Source organism: Aspergillus caelatus (genome assembly GCF_009193585.1).
Source record: "Aspergillus caelatus strain CBS 763.97 unplaced genomic scaffold BDV27scaffold_125, whole genome shotgun sequence".
Lineage (NCBI taxonomy): Eukaryota > Fungi > Ascomycota > Eurotiomycetes > Eurotiales > Aspergillaceae > Aspergillus > Aspergillus caelatus.
Genome location: NW_022475388.1, coordinates 85,483 through 107,035, shown reverse-complemented (window position 1 = coordinate 107,035; position 21,553 = coordinate 85,483). Strand labels below are relative to the sequence as shown.

The 21,553-nt window shown below is 47.2% G+C and overlaps 10 protein-coding genes across 10 annotated transcripts; 8 read left to right on the top strand and 2 right to left on the bottom strand.

The window, feature by feature from the left end:
* Positions 1-1,712: 1,712 nt before the first annotated feature.
* On the top strand, positions 1,713-2,863 carry BDV27DRAFT_146493 (uncharacterized protein; the record flags this gene model as incomplete). Its single annotated transcript, XM_032070585.1, has 5 exons — positions 1,713-1,902; positions 1,955-2,060; positions 2,122-2,428; positions 2,494-2,713; positions 2,781-2,863. 5 exons carry the CDS (start codon positions 1,713-1,715, stop codon positions 2,861-2,863), a joined length of 906 nt encoding a protein of 301 aa, XP_031926112.1.
* Positions 2,864-3,364: 501 nt separating this feature from the next.
* On the bottom strand, positions 3,365-4,969 carry BDV27DRAFT_159231 (uncharacterized protein; the record flags this gene model as incomplete). Its single annotated transcript, XM_032072839.1, has 3 exons — positions 3,365-4,177; positions 4,243-4,355; positions 4,426-4,969. The coding sequence occupies 3 exons, from the start codon at positions 4,967-4,969 to the stop codon at positions 3,365-3,367; spliced, it is 1,470 nt and encodes a 489-aa protein (XP_031926111.1).
* Positions 4,970-5,315: 346 nt separating this feature from the next.
* BDV27DRAFT_159230 (uncharacterized protein) lies at positions 5,316-6,433 on the top strand (the record flags this gene model as incomplete). The annotated part of the gene is made up of 3 exons (XM_032072838.1): positions 5,316-5,525; positions 5,589-5,881; positions 5,935-6,433. 3 exons carry the CDS (start codon positions 5,316-5,318, stop codon positions 6,431-6,433), a joined length of 1,002 nt encoding a protein of 333 aa, XP_031926110.1.
* Positions 6,434-7,578: 1,145 nt separating this feature from the next.
* BDV27DRAFT_165743 (uncharacterized protein) lies at positions 7,579-10,956 on the top strand (the record flags this gene model as incomplete). The annotated part of the gene is made up of 6 exons (XM_032074013.1): positions 7,579-7,882; positions 7,957-8,115; positions 8,175-8,231; positions 8,287-8,370; positions 8,427-9,204; positions 9,273-10,956. The coding sequence occupies 6 exons, from the start codon at positions 7,579-7,581 to the stop codon at positions 10,954-10,956; spliced, it is 3,066 nt and encodes a 1,021-aa protein (XP_031926109.1).
* Positions 10,957-11,921: 965 nt separating this feature from the next.
* Positions 11,922-12,767, top strand: BDV27DRAFT_159228 (SDR family NAD(P)-dependent oxidoreductase; the record flags this gene model as incomplete). Its single annotated transcript, XM_032072837.1, has 2 exons — positions 11,922-12,493; positions 12,578-12,767. 2 exons carry the CDS (start codon positions 11,922-11,924, stop codon positions 12,765-12,767), a joined length of 762 nt encoding a protein of 253 aa, XP_031926108.1.
* A 387-nt stretch (positions 12,768-13,154) lies between these two features.
* On the top strand, positions 13,155-14,100 carry BDV27DRAFT_165741 (uncharacterized protein; the record flags this gene model as incomplete). The annotated part of the gene is made up of 2 exons (XM_032074012.1): positions 13,155-13,278; positions 13,418-14,100. 2 exons carry the CDS (start codon positions 13,155-13,157, stop codon positions 14,098-14,100), a joined length of 807 nt encoding a protein of 268 aa, XP_031926107.1.
* Positions 14,101-14,877: 777 nt separating this feature from the next.
* BDV27DRAFT_165740 (pyridoxal phosphate-dependent aminotransferase) lies at positions 14,878-16,176 on the top strand (the record flags this gene model as incomplete). The annotated part of the gene is made up of 1 exon (XM_032074011.1): positions 14,878-16,176. One exon carries the CDS (start codon positions 14,878-14,880, stop codon positions 16,174-16,176), a length of 1,299 nt encoding a protein of 432 aa, XP_031926106.1.
* Positions 16,177-16,524: 348 nt separating this feature from the next.
* On the top strand, positions 16,525-18,194 carry BDV27DRAFT_165738 (major facilitator superfamily domain-containing protein). The gene has a single exon (XM_032074010.1). The coding sequence runs from the start codon at positions 16,801-16,803 to the stop codon at positions 18,049-18,051; it is 1,251 nt and encodes a 416-aa protein (XP_031926105.1). The 5' UTR covers positions 16,525-16,800; the 3' UTR covers positions 18,052-18,194.
* A 317-nt stretch (positions 18,195-18,511) lies between these two features.
* Positions 18,512-19,754, bottom strand: BDV27DRAFT_130598 (thioesterase family protein). Its single transcript, XM_032067454.1, has one exon. It carries the CDS (start codon positions 19,685-19,687, stop codon positions 18,767-18,769), a length of 921 nt encoding a protein of 306 aa, XP_031926104.1. The 5' UTR covers positions 19,688-19,754; the 3' UTR covers positions 18,512-18,766.
* Positions 19,755-19,924: 170 nt separating this feature from the next.
* On the top strand, positions 19,925-21,065 carry BDV27DRAFT_130596 (Zn(II)2Cys6 transcription factor domain-containing protein). Its single transcript, XM_032067453.1, has 2 exons — positions 19,925-20,261; positions 20,334-21,065. The coding sequence occupies exons 1-2, from the start codon at positions 19,942-19,944 to the stop codon at positions 21,013-21,015; spliced, it is 1,002 nt and encodes a 333-aa protein (XP_031926103.1). The 5' UTR covers positions 19,925-19,941; the 3' UTR covers positions 21,016-21,065.
* Positions 21,066-21,553: the final 488 nt, after the last annotated feature.

Below are 21,553 nucleotides of genomic sequence, written 5' to 3'. Positions count from 1 at the left end.
AAAAAAAAAAAAAAAGGGAAAAAGAAAAAAAAAGAAAAACCATACCAAGGGAAATCATATGCACAGGAATGCAACAAGCACTCAAAATGGAAAAAGTCGAAGACAAAACCTCATTACAGTAAAGTTTCGACGCGATTTTCACGGACAGCATAACCATATCCCCAGCCAACACGGGACGGCTATACGCCAGCATCTCATTCTGAGCGGTCCGCAGAGCCTCCTCGCTAACAGCGTTCGAGTCAATCGCGATGGTCACGCAATTGTCGCTGGTTAGCAGAAGGTCGACGGGGATGTTCGAGTCATCGATGATCGAGAGAATGCGGGCATAGAAGCCGTAGTGGGTCAACTTTCTGTTTGAGTTCACGCAGAGAAGACTGATGTTCTCTTTTGCGGAGACGGAAATTTGGCGGTAGTCTTTACATTTTGTTATGTCCTGGTACGTAGCGTTAAGTACTGAGTTAGGGAGTAGGGATCGGGGTTGAATAGGTAAATTAGGAGAGGAGTTTTATTGGAAATTTGGCTGGTCTTACCTCGGGCTTACCCGGCTGAATGAATTTTTCGGGACTGTGAAGCACATCCGTGTTTAACTTTGCTCCGAACTCCATGGTGGGGAATTTTGGGGGGGAAGGAAGATCGCTGTGGGTTTTCGCTGAATCGCAGAAACATGAAGAGTATGAGTGGGAATCACTTCAATGGGGAAAGCATCCAGAAACGGGAGTCTGGTTCAATGGGAGAATTGGGGGTTAAGATTAAAGAGTGGACGTTGCGACAAGAGTTGGAACAGTAGATCGTGAGTCAGGGGCGGATCTAATCAATCGTTTAAAAAGCGGGTCTTTGGGCTCCGGTCGCCGAAAAATGCCGCAGAATGGAACCGATTGCCTGCTAGAGGTTTTGACCGCCATGTTTTATTCATTGAATGGCTTGTACTCCCCGTAGGATGATTCAAATCTGCATGCTTTTGATTGGCGCTGGGAGTGAATTGAACAGTTGAGGATGTCATGAATAACCGGATAATTTACGTCAGACTTATGATTCAGCTGGAATGCTGGATTGACTTTGGCAGTTACCTGTTGAACTTATAGGGTCTCTTCAGGCGCCCTGGAGGATTACCTGTCCCTTTCTTGTTTGTGCCTGGAATAACTCCTCAAATGAAAGGGTGTTATTTTTCGCCTTACGCTGTTACTCGTGTATCCTTACCCTTCATTCATTGCTTTCGAGCTACTAGGTATGGAATGGCTGGGCTAGGGGCTGGTTCATGTAAAGACTCCTTACTGACATACTTGACCTACCTGCAAGGATCCATCCCATACCACTGTTGTGTTGTACAGAGACTCTTACAATGTTTAGGGTGGCATTACTCTCCGCCACTGCATAGATTTCCTTTGAAGTCTGTGCGCAGGGCAACAAAAACTCTCCTCAGGATCCACTATGGACGGCAATACTCCGGAGTAACTCGGCAAATTTTATACTCTCAGCTCATCACAGAACATTTGTACACACTGTTGCTGCCTATTAACAAAAATAATAGTGAAAAATAAGGAATAAGCAAGTGATAATTTTCAATACTACGTAGTAGAGAGCTTCGATGTGACTGGCTGCCCTGAATGCCCAGCATCTAATGCAGGAGCACAGCCTCAGGCCCCGTATAAGACAACCGGGCCCGCACACTCAAAGACGCTTAACGTTTACGGACCCATTTCTCATCCACAACCATGGTTTCCCTGAGAGGTCTCCTGAAAATTTCCCAGCGCCATCCCCGACCCACTGCGTCGGCATTGAGAGCGTCCACTGTTGCCCCCGCATCAGGCTCCCCGTTCATTAACAATTCGCAGGGGGCTTCAGCCGCTGTGGCGGATTTATCGGATGCTCTTGGCACGGTTTTTGATCAGATTGATCTTGATGGTGAGACATCGTTTGATTAGAATAGAATGTAACAGTTGTTTATTGTGGATAGGTGATTTGAATAGCCAGATTAATGGATTGTTGGAGCGACTCGATCAAGAGGCTTCTCAATATGGGAACTCTCAGCTGACAGATGAGCAATATTCTGACTGGGAATGGTATGTCAAATGTATTTTTTTTTTTGACTATGAATGTCCCTTATTAATCCGTATCTCTCAGCTCTCCAGAAAAGGCTGAATTGATCTCCGTTGCGTGGCACTGTGCCCGAGAGGTATATGAAACCTCCTCGGGTCTACTCAATGGCCCTATTCGCAAAGGGAAATGGAAACTCGTACCAGGCGATTGCATCGTTCCATCAACTGATGGAACGGTCAAAGCTGTTTCCTTCAACCATGTGTCGACAGTTGAGGAGGGGACTGAAAACAAGGATCTCCCTGTACTAGTAGTTGCCATTCGAGGAAGCGCCAGTGCAGTCGACCATATGGTAAATGCTAACTATGAGCCACGCAATGCAGATGACTTTATTGTGAGTCTTGCTGAGTAGCATATGCATGTCTCAAGTCGCTATCTGCTAACAAACAAATGACAAAGGATATATCTCGGCTTGCGTCAGAGAACAGCACTGCTCTTCAGGCGCATTCTGGGTTTCTGGATAGCGCAAAGGCTCTGGAAAAAGCCGTGTCACAGAGGATAAAAATGTATATCCGTGAGAATGCAAGTAACTACAGCCACGTCTTGTTCACTGGCCACTCGGCAGGTGGTGCGGTTGCCTCACTTTTGTTCCTTCGGTATCTGGCGGAAGAAAGCCTTTGTAAGAGACGCATTCACCCACATCAGCCTGGAAGTCGATATACTGACATAAAGCGTTAGACCCAGAGACCCGATTCTCGTGTATAACATTTGGGGCACCTCCAGTGGTGACAGTCCCTCTCTTGGAAAGCCCCGTGGTTGGAAATTCTAGCGGAGTGTGCCTGAATATTATTAACGAATTCGACCCTGTTACTCGGGCAGACGGGTCATACAAGCAATGCCTGGTGGATCTGATCCACTCAATGTATAACCAACAGCCGGCCCTACCTAGATCTGAGCCGTCGAGTACTACAGTGGATTCGTTGTTTACCGATGATAGCGAACGTTTCTTGAAAGGAAAGGATTGGTCTGTTCTACCTTCATGTTACTCACATGTTGGCCCTCGGATCGTCCTTCTTTTACGATTGAAGACTAGTCTGAAGGAGAGTTCTCTTCGGTTACGTGCCGTCGAAGTACCCCGGGCCGACTTCGACAGACTTTTATTCTGTCGGGTTGCAGTGCATCGACGGGTATGCTATGGGGAGAGAGTGGAATTGATTATCAAAGGAGAGCTTAATGGGAGAACTAGTTGGTATGATACCAAGTCTCAATAGTCTGGAAAACCTGTGAAAGAGACATATTTAGCTAGTTGTATGTACTACTACTACCAATATTATGATCGTACCGGAAGAGCTATTCCCTTCCGTCTCGCGATCTCAACCGCCCTATAATAACGCACATCATCTTCCACCTTCTTCACGATGCTGTCAGCATCGCAACTAACATCATCTATAATATCCATGTCATCGTTTGCCACAAAAGCTTCCATCGCAGATGAAACAGCCTCACAATCCCAACAAAGACAGACATGATATTGCTGCCCGAAGGCGATCTGGAACAACTCATGCGTCTTATCAAACCGAGTATGCAAGAACGACTTCCCCAACTTGTCATCATGGTTGACCATCAATCCAGCACGTTCAACCGAACTCGTTCGGTACTGCTCCGGATTACACAGATGCGTATGCCAAGCCAGGTCAACGTCTAGCGTCGGCACCAGAGTCGTCTTTGGGTAATCACGAAACAATTGCAGGAATTTCTCGTAGCGGTCAATGGCACGACGAAGCGTCCCATCAACTGCCGGGCTGCGGATCCAGAGATGATCGTGCATCTTCTCTACAAACTTGAACTGTCGTTCGACATTTGCCTTCAAGGGCTTGTTCCTGAGAGCTTCGGCTCTCGTGGCTTGAACCATCTCAACGAAAGCATAATTAGACGGAGTATCTACATATTTCAATAGTGAGAATGAACTCGTCTTTGAGCCAGATCCGTATTGAGAGAGGACATGCTTAGCGTGGCTTTCGCGTTTGCCGAGTTCAACGAGCGTCTCGAAGAGGTCGGGTTTAAAGTCTGCCTTTTTTTCTAGCCACTCCTTGTGGGTCTCGGGGAGACGGTATGACCAGTCTCGTGAGTTTATTGCCTCGTACTGTTTGACTTTAGTTAGGAAGTGTGCTCGGTAGGCCGATCTATGGTTAGCGAGTGAAAACGTACGATTCGCTGCCATGGAAGGGGAGCTTTGCGCATCCGTTCCAACCTATGTTTAACACAGTAGAAGTCGAAGTCATCGGGATTCAGCAAGAAGGCATGCCACACCATAAGCACGTCTGTGTAGAACCTTAGTAATGTTTCTCCGACGTATTCAAAGGACATACAGGAGAGAAAAAGTACACTTACCGACAGGGGGTAATAGACCCAACCCTGATGGCTCGCTCTCATTCTGTGAATCAGCACCAGAGAAGGCCACCCTATTAACGGTCCGGATCCATCTGCTGAATCGGCCGACTGCGAGCTCCAGAAAATAGTGCCATTTGTTCTTTCGCCTCGTTTCAAACTGGGTGTCCTTCACCGTGACTGTATAGGACTCATATTTACGTAGTTTTGAAGAATACTGCTTGCGGTAGACTGTTCTTGTATTAGGTGTGATGCCGAAGGTATTGTCCAGATCTCTGGATTGCTGGACCCTGTCTCGTAGAGCATGGAACACTTCCAGCAGCTCGAGGTGGACGGCGCATTCGCTGATGGTGGGGAGATCACGTCGGTTAGTATTGGTTGTGTGTGACGAAGGTTGGAAGAGTTGTGGATCTGGTATTATAGGCTCCTCTGACTTGACCAGAGCTTTGTCATAATGATATGTGGTATTTGAGAATTTGGCATTGTTAATTTCAGCGCCGCTTGCGCGATGAAGAGACGCGATGTTCAACGAGACGAGATGAGCCATGTTGAGTGGTGATCAAACCATGGATTGCTGATGAATTAAAGAGAAGATAGTGTATATAAGATCAAGAACTGGGTGCAAATAAATTCTCGAGGCACATACCATCTTCACCATAATTACTGCCAAGGTGTCTCAGCCTCAGTGGGTAAGGCATTGCTTAGCCGCAACCCCCGAAATACGAGGCGATTGCGGAGATCCGGCAAGGCTGCACGACACCCTCGCGTGATAGAGAGCCACTCCTTGGCAATTTGCATTAGCAGTAGTTCCTAGCCCCAGTCTAGGTTTATTAAAGCTCCAGTACATCACGCCAATTTCCGAGATGACCATTACATCATGAACTAGTATCACAATGGGTTCAAGTCATGAAAACCGACAGCTTGAGAAATCAGGTCCGGCTAGAGTATTGGCTTGTTATGTTTACGCCGTATTTGTTCCTATGTTTGCATTTGCCATCGTTCAAACCCTGACCCTACCATCTCATCGAGAAGTTAAATTCCTGCTGCATAGAATCGACCATGGCCTCTACCTTCTCCACGGTCTCGAATTGGTCATGCCGGTAGTATGTCCCACTGATTTGAAGTTCGCGAAGAAGTTCACGCTGACAATATTCCCCTGTTACTAGGCCTGGGTTCTGCTAGTTCTGGCATTCATTATATTCTTCCTTTTCGGGGCAAGAGAATTGTATCTTGCAGCCATGGGGATGCTGAAGCTATCCCTGACCGCTATTATTTTGGCCGGGGTAGCGATGCAGTCAAAAGTCCTCCCAAGCTCCTTTGGTGGTTGCAATAGCTTAGCGACAAGTTGGCGTGAGGCCTTGCCAATGGACATGAGGGACTCTTCTACAGGCAGCGAAGCCTCGCTGCATTCTGCCTGCAAGAAAATGGTTGAGCATTGGGCATTCGCGGTTGCCGTGGTGTAAGAACAATACATATTTCTCAGTTCTATAGGCAGTAGCTAACCGGACGCAGGATTTTTTACATTCCCTATGCCTCACTCATGATCTTTCATGGCGTTCGAGGAATCTTGCATCCCCGTCCGCGTCGTCGGTGGTCTTCTAAGACTAGTAGATCTCTCAGAATTCAAGCGGCAATTTATTTCGCGCTCAAGTACATAGCAAAGGTGTTTCGGCGACTGAAACCGCGAACTCGAAAGCCACCAACGCACGTCATGACGCGGCAGGGTGACGGGATTAATCGGCGCTCGAAAATCTTTACTGGCCTCCGTCGTCATAAAAGGTCCACTAGCTTGCCTACACGTGTCCTGCCTTCGAACGTGCTTCTCAAGATTGCTTCATATGCTCATTATGTGGATATAGTCAATTTACACACTGCCTACGATAAGCTATTCCTCGCTTATATCGGGGCTGGAGATGTGGAGTCGAAGCTTGAGGAGCTTCGAATGTATACCTGTTTATCAGAGGCCAAACAAGAGTGCAGGCTCTGCAGTGCGCAAATATGCGAGGTATGATAGTATCCTGCAACTGCGCACGTACAATGGGTTATTAACGAAGATACTAGTCATGCTGGATATCCGTTCCTGTCCCACACCCAGCAATACTTTCGCACCTAGAATCCTGCAAGCCAAACTGCTCTGATTGCTTCTACAAAACCTATTATCTCATAGGATCTCAGACATGCAAAATGGCGGGTGCCGAAAGAGCAGGGCCTAGCTTTCAACATAGAAACGTCTGCCGGGACTGCGCGTCAATGACCGGCTCGGAAAAACTCCGGATGGTGGAACTACAGGCTCAAGCGGAGATGCATAAATTCTCTAAGGAATCTTTGTTTTGTGCAGACTGCAAGAAGCAGTTGCCACCGTCGGGCCCACGATGGTGGATTTGTTCTTGTGGAGAGGAGTGCAGTCATCATATTCATCCCCCGTGGGGCTTGGGGAGCAAGAGCTAGGGCGCACACAGTGTTGTACTGTAATTGGACGGACACTGGGGTTCAATATCATACTAGGATGACTCCAGATGTATAATGGTAATGATTTGCATATTTTACGGTAGAAAAATTAAGCACATTAGCACAGCTGCACAACACTACTACCTGCATCCAATTTCTACTACTATAGTAGGGCTATTGCAAGTCCGAAGGGGCAGCACGTGGCTTAAGCACAGATACCGCAGTCTCAGAGAACTTCTGTAGGCAACAGTGCATAACTACTCCGTATCATCAACCTAAACTAATGACATAGATGACCCACCTCGCAGCCTCACTTTTTATTTGAAAAACCCACGACCGCAAGGCAGAAATCATCGACTGATGCAATAGAATGCAATGCAGGTACTCCGTACACGAGAACCATCGAGAAAGCCCGTTTCCTTGGCGTAACCGCGCCCCGGCCTCGCTAGTTGCCCGTGGCTGCAGCTCGTATTCTACGAAATGTGCTAACCGCAAATGGGCCAGATTACGCGAAGGCAGAATGCTGATCTATTGGCGCTATCTTGCATGGCTGTTCTACTGTTGAGCCTCACTAGTAGGACGAACTCGTGACATTCGGCTATCTGGGGAACGCCGTCTGACCTATATCGTAACGAAATATATATTTATTTATTCGGAACTGAATACTAAGTTGTTATTGTTAGACTACTTACCAGATGAATCATTAGTATGGCTCGACTAAAGGCTTTCGATAGCTTCCATCGGTCGTCGCAACCAAATATCACCCAGGCACCGGATACATCATGGGAGCCGATTGGACCGGGGAAAGCCCACCTCCTTCAAGAGCTTGAAGCGCTCTATTGGACTGGAGTCGAGAATGAACTGGAGAATATCATCCGTACACTAAAGATTTGGCAACAGCCAGAGTACGCGCATATTAGTATCAGCGATGAGAATGATACCAAAATCCATGGCTTTGATACGTTCCTGGACCAGGTTTGTCAGGAGGCGAGAGCGTTCGCTATTCGCTATGGTTAGTTTTACCCCACCAGGCCCTAGGACAGGTATATGATACGTGTGATATAGATTATGATTAATGCCATATAGGGGAGACAAAGCTACAAGAGATGGCCAACCAGAAACCAGCACAGGCGATATTGTCGCGTAACCTTTCGTATAAGGAGGCGCTGAAGAGAGTCATCCTTGATACTCGCGCGGAGTATTTTAGTAAAAAGATTAAAGAGGAAGTTCGAGAACAACTTAACAGTGAGCTTTCCTTGTCATGCTTTGTCTGAATAGCTGCTAATACCGTATTTCCTGTGAAGCCATTCCAAGACTGTCTGGTGTCGAATTGCGAGCATGGATGTTGCTCCAGAATGCTGGTAAGTACGGGAATAGTGGCATTTAACCATGATCAAGCTAACTAAGTCATGCTAGGTTTCCTTGACATCGACAAGCTGATTGAGCATCGGCCGCCGCTGGATAAGTTAAGTTTTTGGAAACGACCAGCGATCCCACAGCGTATGTCAATATGTTTCTACAAATGTGTATTATTGTGAAATACTCATGAAATATAGTTAAGCTCTCCAACTTCGATGACCAATGGGTCCCTCAGTTTGCCCCAATGCAATGTGCCGAATGCAGGGCCATCATTCGTGGAAGCATGTTCACCAAACAGGAACAATCTGAAGCAGCACAAAAAGCCTCTCACACCATATGCGAGGACTGTTATCGGTCTTACTATTATGGAGATGAGTCAATATCCAAGAGATACAAACATTGTGTACTATCTGATTCTATCCAGCCTAGCATGAGCAGGAAGATGTGCGAATGCAAGGATGTATCTCACTATGATCCACAGGGGTGTCCACGCAGCCTGTTCCCACTGAATGAGGAAGATAGACACGTTTCCTACGTATCTACCCACCGGTGCACGATACTGAAACTCTCTGAATTGGTTACATATGCAAAGTACCAGGGGCTTCTGCGCACCGCGAAGGTGAAACGGAAGAGGGGAAGGCGATTGTCTGATGCCTCGTGGATCTCGAGAATAATTGACCGATCTCGGGGCAGGCCGAATACTCAACGTACAGAACCACCGCGTGGACGAGCTTACAATCTAACGCCGCAAACATATGAGAAAAAAAAGCAACCAGCCTTTCGTTCCGTGACGGAAAATACCCGCCAGGGAGACCACCGTCATCCTGTATCGAGTACCACGAGCGCAGCGATGGAGTCAGAGGCGGATGAAGATATCCCGCTTTTCTTTCGTCAGTTCACTGAGAAGTACCCTTTTGGAAACGTACATATGGCTTTGCGTGTAGGTCCATTGGTTATCGAGAACGGCGTTTCCCAGTAAGTATATCTCACCCGAAAAGGTGTTCTTCCAAAGGGAAAGGCAGGATCTGATTAGTTATGGTCAGCACAAAAGCAGGTGCTCTTATCACCGTGAGGGAATCACCCGTATTTCACGAGCGCTTTGTACGTGGGACACATCAACGCAGCCTAGCAGTCGGAGGAGACCCAGAAAGACATTTATGGCAACAACAACGACAGCTAGGCCAGCCAAAGAGATACAAAGCTTTAATGAAACAGATTGTCGGGGCTCCCTTTACAGGTGTTCTTTCCCAGAAACCGGAGAGCGAACAAGAGAATGAGATCATAGAACTCCTCGTGGCAGCCAGTAAGCAGCCGTTTGATAATCCTGGCTTGCCCATAATGGAACAGCAAAAGATTCTCGATGTCACAATAAGCTCTGTCCTGGAAAAGCTAAAGGATCTGCTCAACTCAAGAGTCAAGGTATACCTTACCAGCATTGCCCGGCGTCTTCTCGATACCGAAAATATACTCACATGGAGTGCGACAAGCAACAATTGCCAGAATTTCTGCAACTCTTTGATCGACACAGACCTCTTCGAGCCACTGGCAAATGGCCCGCATATGCAATCAAGCGAGGTATCTTCTCCGCTCTATCTGATGAGCTTCGTCTGCCCGCCCGAGGGTTACCTGAACAACAAGATCATCAGTAAATTCGACGTCCCCATTGGATTAACCGAGGAATACCTTCTTCGGTTCCACTATGGCCGCCATGACGAGGCAGACTTAATTGACACCCTTCAGGAATACTGGTACGACTGGGGAGCGTTCGACTCTACATTATATAACTACCAGGACCTCTTTCCATGGGATTGTACCGAAGCATACAGGAGATATCCGACTAAATGTGGAGATTGCAACCTATCGAAACACGTCTGGGCCTTTCCTTTCGATTCATGGTCTATTATCGGGCTTCACCTCTACCGTGATAAACACATGTATCAACCTAAACAGAATGCAGATACCAAAACCACTAATCCCTGGTTACGAGACCGTCTTACCATTCTCACAGCATCGTCTATCCTCGCCCGTGCCGCAACGGCAATGGCTAAATCGCCCACATTTTGCAAAGCAACAGCCTGGCTCCACTCTAAAGAAAAGGGACTACGCCGCATCGACCCTTCTCTCGCCCGGGTCAAACTAGGAGGTATCCACCGTGCACAACCATTCAGCCACTACTTCGAGGCAGGGACCTACAGTCACTACTTCTTAGCCGAATGGGCTTTGAAAAAGCGTGAGAATAAGATAACCGACTACGAGACCCTTCGAGATGGCCGTGCAAAACGACAGGATATCCGTATAGGCACGGGCAGATTCACAGAAACCGGCAGGAATCCTATGGACTTCAATCAATCATTCGATTGGTTCCGAGGACTTGACCATAGTGCACCCGATTATGCAGATTGCAGTAATCAGGGACAGATAGAAACTGACGCCCAATTTGAGGCGCAGGCTAATGCTAGTATTGCAGCTACTCTTATCGCTGATTCGCAGCTGGGCTGTATACAGAATGCTGAGCATGTGGCAGCGGCGGCGGCTGCTGCTGCTGTGAATTGTGGGTCGGGTTGTGGCACTTCGACGGCGCCATCCTATGTTTGTGGATCCACTTCTTCTTCTTCTGGAGGAGGAAGTGGTGGTGGATCTAGTAGTTGTGGTGGGGGTGGAGGAGGGGGCAGTAGCTGTGGTGGGGGAGGTAGCAGCTGCGGAGGGGGTGGAGGGAGTAGTTTTTGATTGATATCTGTATTTGGAATGCTGTCTATATGAATACCATACAAGCCTTCTATAGAACTTTAGGCTTCAGTCAAGTGGTACCTAGCATATGGGAGATGAAGCCTTCGATCTCCAGTCCATAGAGCTCTACTACAAACAAGCGATAATATACAGGTTCACTTTAGCGTGGTAGCTGACCGTTTGAATGATAACCAGTGTCATTCGAATCCCAGACATTAGCAGCCAGTTCTCACTCAAAGCGAGCCTCTATAGCATCTTCAGCTACCTTCCATTGGTGAAGCTACATAGCTAACAGATCCAACCCGCCAGCTGTGCAGGGCACATATTTTGAAGTAGTAAGTCTTACCTCACAGAAATCACCTATAATTCCTTCTGAGAAATGTATTCTTGCCATCATAATATTCCAATATAGTCTTCTATGTCTAGATAGAGGCTATTTATAAAGTCTTCCGAGACCCCCTACCCAAAGTTCACACAACCATAGCGGAGCAGTCTCCAATGTAATTCCGACCAGAAGACTGGCAGGTATCTAAGGCTCCGAGCTAGATATTACCAGTCCAGAAACCCTTCAACATCATAGCAAGCGCACTAAGCCCTGCACCATCCTGAGACACTTTAAATGGAGTCTGCGACATTGAGATTTACCAAACTGATATCCCTGGTTGGTGTCCGGTACCCTGTAATGTTAATTCATGAAGACAATTGATTGACTGAGCTATTAGTTATTTTTTACTGACCTACCCAATGCAACTCTGGTTCAATAGAGTGTGGTACACTAGTGTGGAATTACTGTGACCTGCTTACATGGAAATGTTGGTCCTTGTGTGGCTAAGGTTAGGCCATTCATGTTGGTAGCATATATATACTCTCGACTAGTAGTGTTGACTTAGTACTTTATGAAGCACACAAAGCCAAAAGAAAACAAGACGTTTATAATCATCAATCACTACAAATCAGCAAGCAGTATGCCTTCATCAATCGCCAACAAAGTCTTTATTGTCACTGGCAGTGCATCCGGAATGGGCCTTGCCACAGCGACCAAACTACTCGCCAAGGGTGCATTCCTAGGATTATGTGATATAAACGAAGAAGGTTTATCCATACACCTTCAATCGCTCAACGAAGACCAAAAAAGCAAAGTCATCACACATGTTGTGGATATTACAAACCGCCCAACCTTCGCCTCATTCCTACAATTAACGAAAGAGAAATTCGGCCGAATCGACGGAATAGCCAACTTCGCAGGCACAGCGGGCCATAGGCTGGGCCATCAAGAGATTCACGAGATAGACGAGAAGGAATACGACTTCGTCATGGACATTAACGTTAGAGGGGTTTTCAATATTCTCAGCGAAGTACTCAAACCGGGTTTATTACAGGAACCGGGTAGTATCGTCCATGCTGCAAGCATGTATTCCGAACGGGGGTTTGCAAAGGGTTCTATTTATAGTGCTAGTAAACATGCCTGTATTGGGTTGGTGAAGAGTGCTGCGATTGAGGCGGGTAAGAGGGGGATTCGAGTTAATGCTGTGTTGCCGTAAGTTCTCTCCCTCTCTCCCTCCCCCTCTCTCTTTTTGTGTGAAAGGGTTCTTTTTTCTAGATGCTGATGGGATGTGTTTAGTGGCCCAATTGATACTCCTATGCTTCGTGGGAATGTGGACAGCGGTGGTGAGGGCACTGCTCCTGATGTGTCGCTGGGTAGACTTGGTATGGCGTTGGAGGTTGCGGATGTCGTTGCGTTTCTTTTGAGTGATGAGGCTGGGTATGTTACGGGGGCTACTTGGGCGGTGGATGGTGGGGCGAACGCTTGAGCTGTCTTTATTCTTTGTTGAATACCTCCCTTAGTGGCTGTTTTTTCAGGTTGAAAATAAATGATGGGTAAAAGTTGTCAATGCATATGATTCTGCTTCGAGATTACTAACGATGATTCACACTAGATAAATAAAGGTTAGTTAGCTCCCGGCACTAATGCAAGTTGCTGACGCGGCTAATCCCTATAAGGCTAGTTCGATATCACCTACAACTTGAAACATGGGATCGATCCAAGCTTCAGAAACAACTACCACGTAAACTAACTGTGGCGGAGTGGTCACATTTGTCAGCCGTGAGAAATAACTTAAACAGCCAGCATAAGCATCTTGCAGCAACCAAGCCAGTAATCATCATACAGCTGACTCGTAATGGCACCAAGAACCACCATGATCCCCATGGCTCAGATGCCGCAACAAGCTGGCGTTTGGGCCCCCCAAGATGACTGGACAGGCATCATTGATCGAACAGAACGAAGGAAATTACAGAACCGGATTAATCAACGGTCATATCGTAAGCTGACCCATTGATCTCCATTTCATCTTACAACTTCCCGAGCAAATGAGCGATGGGTATGGGTGCAATGAGCTTACGTAAAAGGAAATCATAGGACTACGGCAGCTACGACGACACAAAGCTAATCAACTACCAGAAGAAACTAGCAGTGCAGTGATCGCCTCTCGACCTACTCACCACGGCAATGATGATGAAGCTTCGGACGAGTTTCAGTGCACACTGGGAGTGCACATCTACCCACTGATGCGCGATTTCGAAACGCTAGCCCTGGAAAGCTATTCAAAAAATTCTCCAAATCAGGACCACCTTCTGAGTCTACCAAAATACAACATCCAGCGTGCTATCATTGATAACACAGTCGCTATGGGCATGACCATGGAGTGGATGAATGACGATGACGCCGTATCCATCTTCAATATACTGGGCCCTGGGATCTCTGAGACCCACATTCCAGCAAGTCTCCGGCCAACAATAGTCCAGCGACGAATACCCCATCATCCGTGGCTGGATTTCTTCCCTTTTCCTAATATGCGGGATAATCTTATCGCCGTGCAGGATGAAATTGACGACGAGGAGTTGTGTCATGATCTGATGGCTTTCTGGGATACGCGTAATACGGGCCCTATGTTGTTGGTTTGGGGTCCGTCCTGGGTGCCGGGGAACTGGGAGATGACACCAGCTTTTGTGAAGAAGTGGGGTTTTTTATTAGGTGGCTGTGAGGAGTTGTTACAGAGTACGAATTCTTGGAGATTGAAGCGGGGAGAGCGGCCGTTAGCTATGAGACCAGTTCTCCAGGCTAGGATAATTGAGGAAATATAATCTTACTGCTTCTGCAGTTAATAACTTCTGTTTAAAACAAACAATATAGCGGGCTTCGAATCCACTTCGCTGTTTACATAAAGCCACGACCTGTACTTTGGTTTCTTGTCCGTAAGATTATAATTGAAACTCCATTAACGCATAAATCATCAGCGTAATCATAAATAAAACATCTCAGTTAGTGAACCAGATCGGGTAGAACTTACGGGCAGATCTTCGAACCGCAACTTGGAGCACATTACCATGGCGGTTCAAGTCGCTTTCAGTACGTGCCGAGCAATAAGAAGGAGAGGGCGGGCATACTTTCCAAAATGAAGGAGTATGTACCTACTCAGCTCTCAAATGGGATGCTGAAGTATAGACGCATTGAACTGCAAGCCTGACATGTTCACTCCACACACTATTCAGAAGGTAATAGTAGTAGTAGTAGTAGTATAGAGGCTATTTTTATATATACGAGTTACAATTTCCCCATAATGATTTACAACGAATTTTAGTGAACTGGTTAATTAGAAGATTCTATCTGCACTGTGTACAAAGGGTGCCAGTCGTCTACGTATATGGAGCATAGTTCGGGCGATGCTTAAATCTTGGGGTACCTGTTCGCGGAAGACAATCTAGTCCCGCCGTTTCCGATGTTCCCGCCGGTGCATATATAGTTGTCTTCTTTGGTGTATTGCGATTCCTGCTCCACCCATTCACGGCTGTAACTAGATTGAAAATACGTTCTATCTTATATGCTCAACTGATATAATCATTGTTACTCAAAAGGTTATCATGACGGAAGCAAGCACCCTCTCGAACCGAGCCGACGCCCAATGCCAGGCATATTCTAACATTGTCTGGGAAGTACTCGAAAACCTCTGGCACCCGCAAGACAATCCAAATGGAATTGCCAACCTCGGTGTGGCGGAGAATACCCTGATGCACGGTGAGCTACAAGACTTTGTGAGACGTAATACGAATATACGCCAACATGCCTTCACGTACGGCGACGGGAACTTCGGCAGCAAGCGACTAAGACGAGCTGTTGCGCAGTTCCTGAACGAGCGTCTACGACCAGTGTTACCACTCGAAGCTGAGCACATAATGGTGACAAACGGTGTTTCTCACGCAATCGAGCACTGCTCGTGGGCGTTGTGCAACAGAGGTGACGGTATCCTTCTCGGACGACCCTATTACAAGTCATTCATCGCCGATATCTCTCTTCGGCCGGAGGTCGAGGTTGTCACAGTGAGTTTTGGTGGGCATGACCCCCTCAGACCGGATTGTGTGAAGAGCTATGAAGAGGCAGTCCTGAGCGCTAGGAAACGCGGTGTCGTGGTGCGAGGACTCATCCTTTGTAACCCACATAATCCTTTAGGGCGTTGCTATCCCGAGGAGACAATTAAGGAGTTGATGAAGTTATGCCAACGCTACCGGATGCATTTCATTAGTGACGAGATATACGCTCTTTCCATGTGGGAAAATAAAGAGGAGATCAGGAACTCTCTACCAGTGCCTTTTGTTTCGGCCCTGGCGGTCCCAACTGATGGGCTAATTGACCCAGAACTCGTCCATGTTTTGTGGGGTATGAGTAAAGATTTTGGCGCCAATGGACTCCGAGTTGGGTACCTTATATCTCAACACAATCGCAATCTTGCTACAGCGTTACAATCCGTTGGGTTGTACTCTTATGTGTCCTCCATCTCGGACCATGTTGCCGCCGAGATTCTCGAGAATGTGGATTGGGTTGATAGGTATATCGCAAGAAACCGGCAAAAGCTGTCTGAATCTTTCAGCTTTGCAGTTCGGTTTCTGGGACAACAGGGAATCTCGTATACCCCCGGTGCCTATGCGGCGTTTTTCCTCTGGGTTGATTTGGGCAGAGCATATTGCGAGAGACACCCGGAGGCATCAACGTCAAGAGACTTAAGCACTACGATTAGCAAGCGGTTGTTGGAGGAGAAAGTATTCATTGCGAATGGAACGATCTTTGGATCCGAAAAGGAGGGGCTCTTTAGGATTGTATTTTCTCATCCTGTTGGATATCTTGAAGTGGGGCTCAAGAGGATGATGAAAGCGATTGAGCTTTAAGCCGATGTCCAATGATTCCAATATAAGCCCACTGGTTAGCTTACTCGAATGAAATAGGCACTGAAATTACCTGCTGTGTATATGGAACTGTACACTTCTCCCGATCCCTGGGGTAGCGTGCTAGCGGTTATTACTCAATCGCAATGGCCTACCCGAGGACATTCGTATTTTGCGTGAACATCCCAAGGTTTTCTGGTTGGAGTCACTCAAGTAACCGCGGCACGGGGAGATAAGCGGGAACGGCGGGATTTGCGGACCTAGACATCAGATTCGTGACCCCCAAGAATGGTAACCTGAAATTTCTACATGAAACTGAGCCATTTCTCCTGAAATGTAATCATTATGTTCATTTAGTAGTCTAGAAGGCATACGCACCGAGTTCAATGCATTATGACAGCCGAATTGAGAGGGCATAGAGAACGACAATAAAACAATACGCGAAACATCTCACCTCAACGGATACCCCTACGATTGTGGCGGAACTATACTTGCACATACTCCACAGCCTTTCCATATCAGGGTAGTAGATTGGTTCTAATCACCGAGCTTCAACCTCTTAAATGACGAACAGTCGCTCTACCACAACTGGCTTTCATCCTCTACGAGAACAATACCGTCTCAGCCATGCGATCAGAGCCCAAGTCGAGCCCAATTTTGCAGCTTCCCAGCATGTCCAAGCCTCCCGATGGCGGCTTCATGGCCTGGTGGCACGTCTTTCTATGCCACATGGTGTTTTTCAATACTTGGGGGCTTGCCAACAGCTATGGTGTGTTCCAGCAACACTATACCGAAACACTCGGGCATTCTGCTAGTGACATTGGATGGATCGGAGGCATTCAAATGTTCCTAATGCTCTTTGGGGGCGTCTTCTCAGGCCGTGCATCTGATGCCGGTTACTTTCGACACTGTTTCGTGACTGGGGTTATCATGCAAGTCTTCGGGCTATGTATGGCTTCTTTGTCGACTCGATACTATGAGATTCTGCTTAGCCAAGCTGTATGTGTTGGGATAGGTAGTGGTCTAGTCTTCACACCCGGTCTTTCAATCATGGGCTCCTACTTCCAAAAGTACCGCTCTGTTGCAGTAGGCCTGTCGGCAGCTGGTGCCGCAACAGGGGGGATGGTCTATCCAGCAACAACCAATGCGCTGCTTAATCATTCAAACATTGGATTTCCTTGGACAATGCGCATTCTCGCATTAATAATGCTAGTCACGCACATCCCATCCGTGGTAGGATATCGGCCGTATCTACCACCGCGCTCAACAGGCCCCGTCGTTGAATGGAGTGCATTTCGCGAGTGGCCATTTGTGTTCTTCACGACTAGCATGTTCCTTAATTTCTGGGGTCTGTACATGGCTTTCTATTATCTGGGGATATTTGCCCGTGAGCAAATTCATCTCAAAGAGTCAATTAACCTCCTAGTCGTCTTAAACGGCGTCGGTGTCCTCGGGCGGAGTTCTCCCTGTTTCATTGGCGAACGCTTTACGGGTATTGTCAACATAACCATCTTCTGCTCCGCCATTAGTGCTATCTGCGTATACTGCTGGGTTGCTATTGGTGATTTGCCGGGGTTATATGCATGGGCAGTTGTATACGGAATCTTTGCCGGGGCTACCCAAGCCCTGCTCCCGGCGCTGGCGACTCGGCAAACGAAAGATATTACCAAGGTCGGCACAAGGACAGGCATGGTTTTGACTATAGTTAGCTTCTCGTGTCTAACAGCCCCAGCAATTCAGGGTGCTCTTATTCAAGCTTGTGGGGGAGATTATCTGGGTGCTCAGGCTTTTTCTGCTAGCTCTATTGTCCTGGGGATGATGTTTTTGTGGCTCTATCGGTGGTGTCAAGTTGGTTTGAAACTCGATGTGAAAGTCTAAGACCGGGAATACATATTCTAGGCGTTGTGGATTGCAGGGCACAGGTGCATAAAGTCATCATCTTGCAAGTGGCTTCTTGTCGGGGTCAGTGTGGTCTTAAAACCCAACCCACTGTGCTTCATAAGGGTTGGAGCAAAGGCAAGGATGGCCTGAAATACACGTATCGGAAGGTTGTTGAGGTGTCTTAACTTAAATTGTATAGATTCCTCTCATTGTAAGGTATCTACTAGATAGAAAGAAAATAAAGATTAGGATTTCCAGACAGGGCTTACTAGAATAATCAGACAGTTGACCAAAAAGCCAGAGGCCAACACGTTTACAGATATAAGTTACACCCAACAAGTGCTAATGCCCGACAGACTCTCCCTCGATACCACGGTATCAAGTAATGGTTAGCATTCTAAAGTAATCGAAGATAAAACGAGACGGCAGCCTGCCTTAATATCATTATGGAACAAAACAGATAGTTACAGTGACGACTGCGTTCATACTAGTCTAAATAGATCCTAGCCAAGCACCCGTGGCGTTTAAATATTACTATCCTATTGCCCGGCTCAAAGCTGGAGAATGCTTATTGCAACAGTAAACGAAGCTCTGTTCATAGTACAGAGCTAATGGACGAAACAGCAGCACCACACCTGCACCTACCCATCCCTCAGTCATAAACCCCTTCCATTATAGAGCCAATTCTCTCTCTTCCTTCATAGGTACCAAGTCACAAACGAGCTCCTGGCCCGGTACTTGGGCGCAAAATAGTCTGTTGAGTCATGCTTGCAACCAAATGACCGTCCTCATTCCAAATCCTCCCCTCACTAAAGGCTCTAGCATTTCCTGCAGCAAGGGATTTCTGTTCTGCCAAATGCCAATTCTCAAGATTCAGGCCATGAACAAATACACGAAGCGAAAACTCCAAGGTCGCGCAGGCGCTCGCTTGCCGTAAACCATATCCGTAGTGGATTGCCGGAATATATGCTAAACCCTTGTCTGCATAGAATGCCAGAGCCGATATCTGTTCCGCCTCGTTGTCGAGCAGCTCTGGTACCCGGAACATTTCCTTGGTGATTGCTGACGGAGCAGGTGGAGGGCTGTTGATTCTAGTATTTTGCTTTTGGCTTTCCGCACTCGGACCGTCGTCAAGAATGGGCCGCATGTCGATAAATTGCTCGATATCTCTATAAAGATCGCAATTGTTTGAGGCGTCGGGTGGAGGAGTAGAGTACTTTTCTCTTAATGTGCTGGACGGGGAGTCGGTCTCAGGAGGGATAGAATAGGTTACGACCGAGTAGGGTTCTTCGATATGAAAATCTGCCAAAGCTACCAAACATAGCCTATTAGAGCCACCATCTGCTGCTTGGGATACCCGAATCTGACGAGTTTGAAAACTCTTGGAATCCCTTATACTCTCGACGTGGCAGAAGAGCTTTCGGTCAGTTGTGGCAGGGCGGATAAAATGGCCACAGAGTGAGTATAAGTGATACGTATGGTTAACAGTTTGATAGGCTGCATTCACTGCAACCGCAATGGTATTTCCTCCAAAAGCATATTCCGAGAGAGACCCCAATCGTGTCGGGTTCTCCACCGAGCAGAAATGACCAGGACGCAGCGGTTCAACTGCGATTTGTTGTTTCAAACTCATTCTGCCCTTTTGGTCAAGTTTGAATGAAAAAGTTGGGCTAGTGGAGTGGCCTCCTAGGACGACTGCTCAATATGGGTGTGGATCTGTACTAATGTAGGTACTTTTGTTTTATTTATATGTACATAGTGTCTCGGTACTCTCGGTAAATGAGCGGATTAACAGTTCCTACGGGCTTCCGCTTTTCCCGCAGTTCCCGAAGACCTTCTCTCCCTGTGCATTACACAGACCGACTACCGGGTACGACTATATACACCATGGTGGATCTAGAGCAATCGTCATCTCTAAATTCCGGGCTTTCACGCAAACGACGTCGTGCGAAGGTTGCCTGCGAGTCATGCCGCACGCGCAAGCGGAAATGTGATGGCCAGGAGCCGTGCGGGACATGTGTACAGCTCGAGTATGATTGTCACTATTGTCTGACGTTAAAAGCGCCTAAGAGGACACCTGAGACCCCCAGGGATGGACAGGCTAGTACAGATGCCGTAGAGCCCCCGGGAACTGGTCAAAATCCGGGTGCTGATACTAGCAATACGGCGGAGCCTCCATATCTGCTGAACCTTGAAAATCACGCTCGGTATAAGCTTACTTAATTACACTAAGGAGGGATATGGGAAAGAGAACGAGTGCTAATGCTTTTTTTTTTCAGAATATATGAGAATGAATCACAAGCAACATATCCATTGTTTGTCCATAGTCAAGCCGAGCCCAGCAGCTGTGCATGTCTCTCCTTACTTTACCTTATGATGGAACAACTCCGGGCCAAAGATCGAATCGCCGTGCCAGGGGACTTGGTCCTGCTCAGAAACTGCGTCAGCTCCTCGAAGCAGGTCTTGTATTGTCAGGAGTGTCCCCGCCGTTATTTGTCCATCGTTCAAAATGGCACCATGCTCGGCGTGCTATGTATGTGCATCGCGGCATGTTATGCACGAGCTCTCGAAACAATCGATGCAGAAACGAAACGAGCATCCGATGCCAACGAACGGAAGCAACTCTGCATCTCAACCTCAAGCCCCGAAGCACTACACGATCCTTCTTCGTTAGGGAACGTCTTATCGTCCTTTTCGGTAGATATCGCCGCTTCGGAATGGGCAAGTATCATGCGCAGAACTGTAAAAGTGGAGATTTTCGGTAGTGAGTCTAGTAAGGAGAACTCTTTTATGTCCTTCATCGACACCTTACAAGAGCGTCAGAGGGGCTGGCATAAGACCCCCCCAGCTCCTGACTGTCCCTCTACGTACCGATCCCCATGTGATATGAATGGCCCGGAACCGGTGTGTCTTGTTATTGTCAATGAAGCGAAGAAGCTCGTTAATAGCTTCAAGTTCTGATACGCCATCCTCCTGCATTATATACTATTACTTGAATCAAGAGCTCAGAAATTCACAGATCAGAATTCTATTACACGATCACTTATTCAAGGCAAGTTCTGTAACATCGTAGTTGGGCTCAACTTCTCGAATGTATTACTAAGTAGTTCATGAGACCGTAACCCGATACTAGAGTATTACAACTCAGTACTTCCCGAGTTTTACGCACTAATACAACTAGAACGTGAGGATCTGTGGAATTGACGCAAAAAATGACAGCTATAGAGGTCATAAACAACCGCATTTCCGCGCGCAACTCCTAGCGGCGGACCGCCGCTTTAATATTTCACCACATATTTCACACCACTATTCTGCACCCAGCAAACTTGTTTTTACGTTACTGGGATAGCTGCTCTGTTCACCCTCAGTGGACATTCTATCCATTTCAACTACACGATCAAAGCGACAGCGAAAAATGGCCTCCCCTACGACCAACCCTAACTCCCTTCCAATTTGCACTAGCCGACCCAGGCGCTATATAAAATATCACTTGTACTCA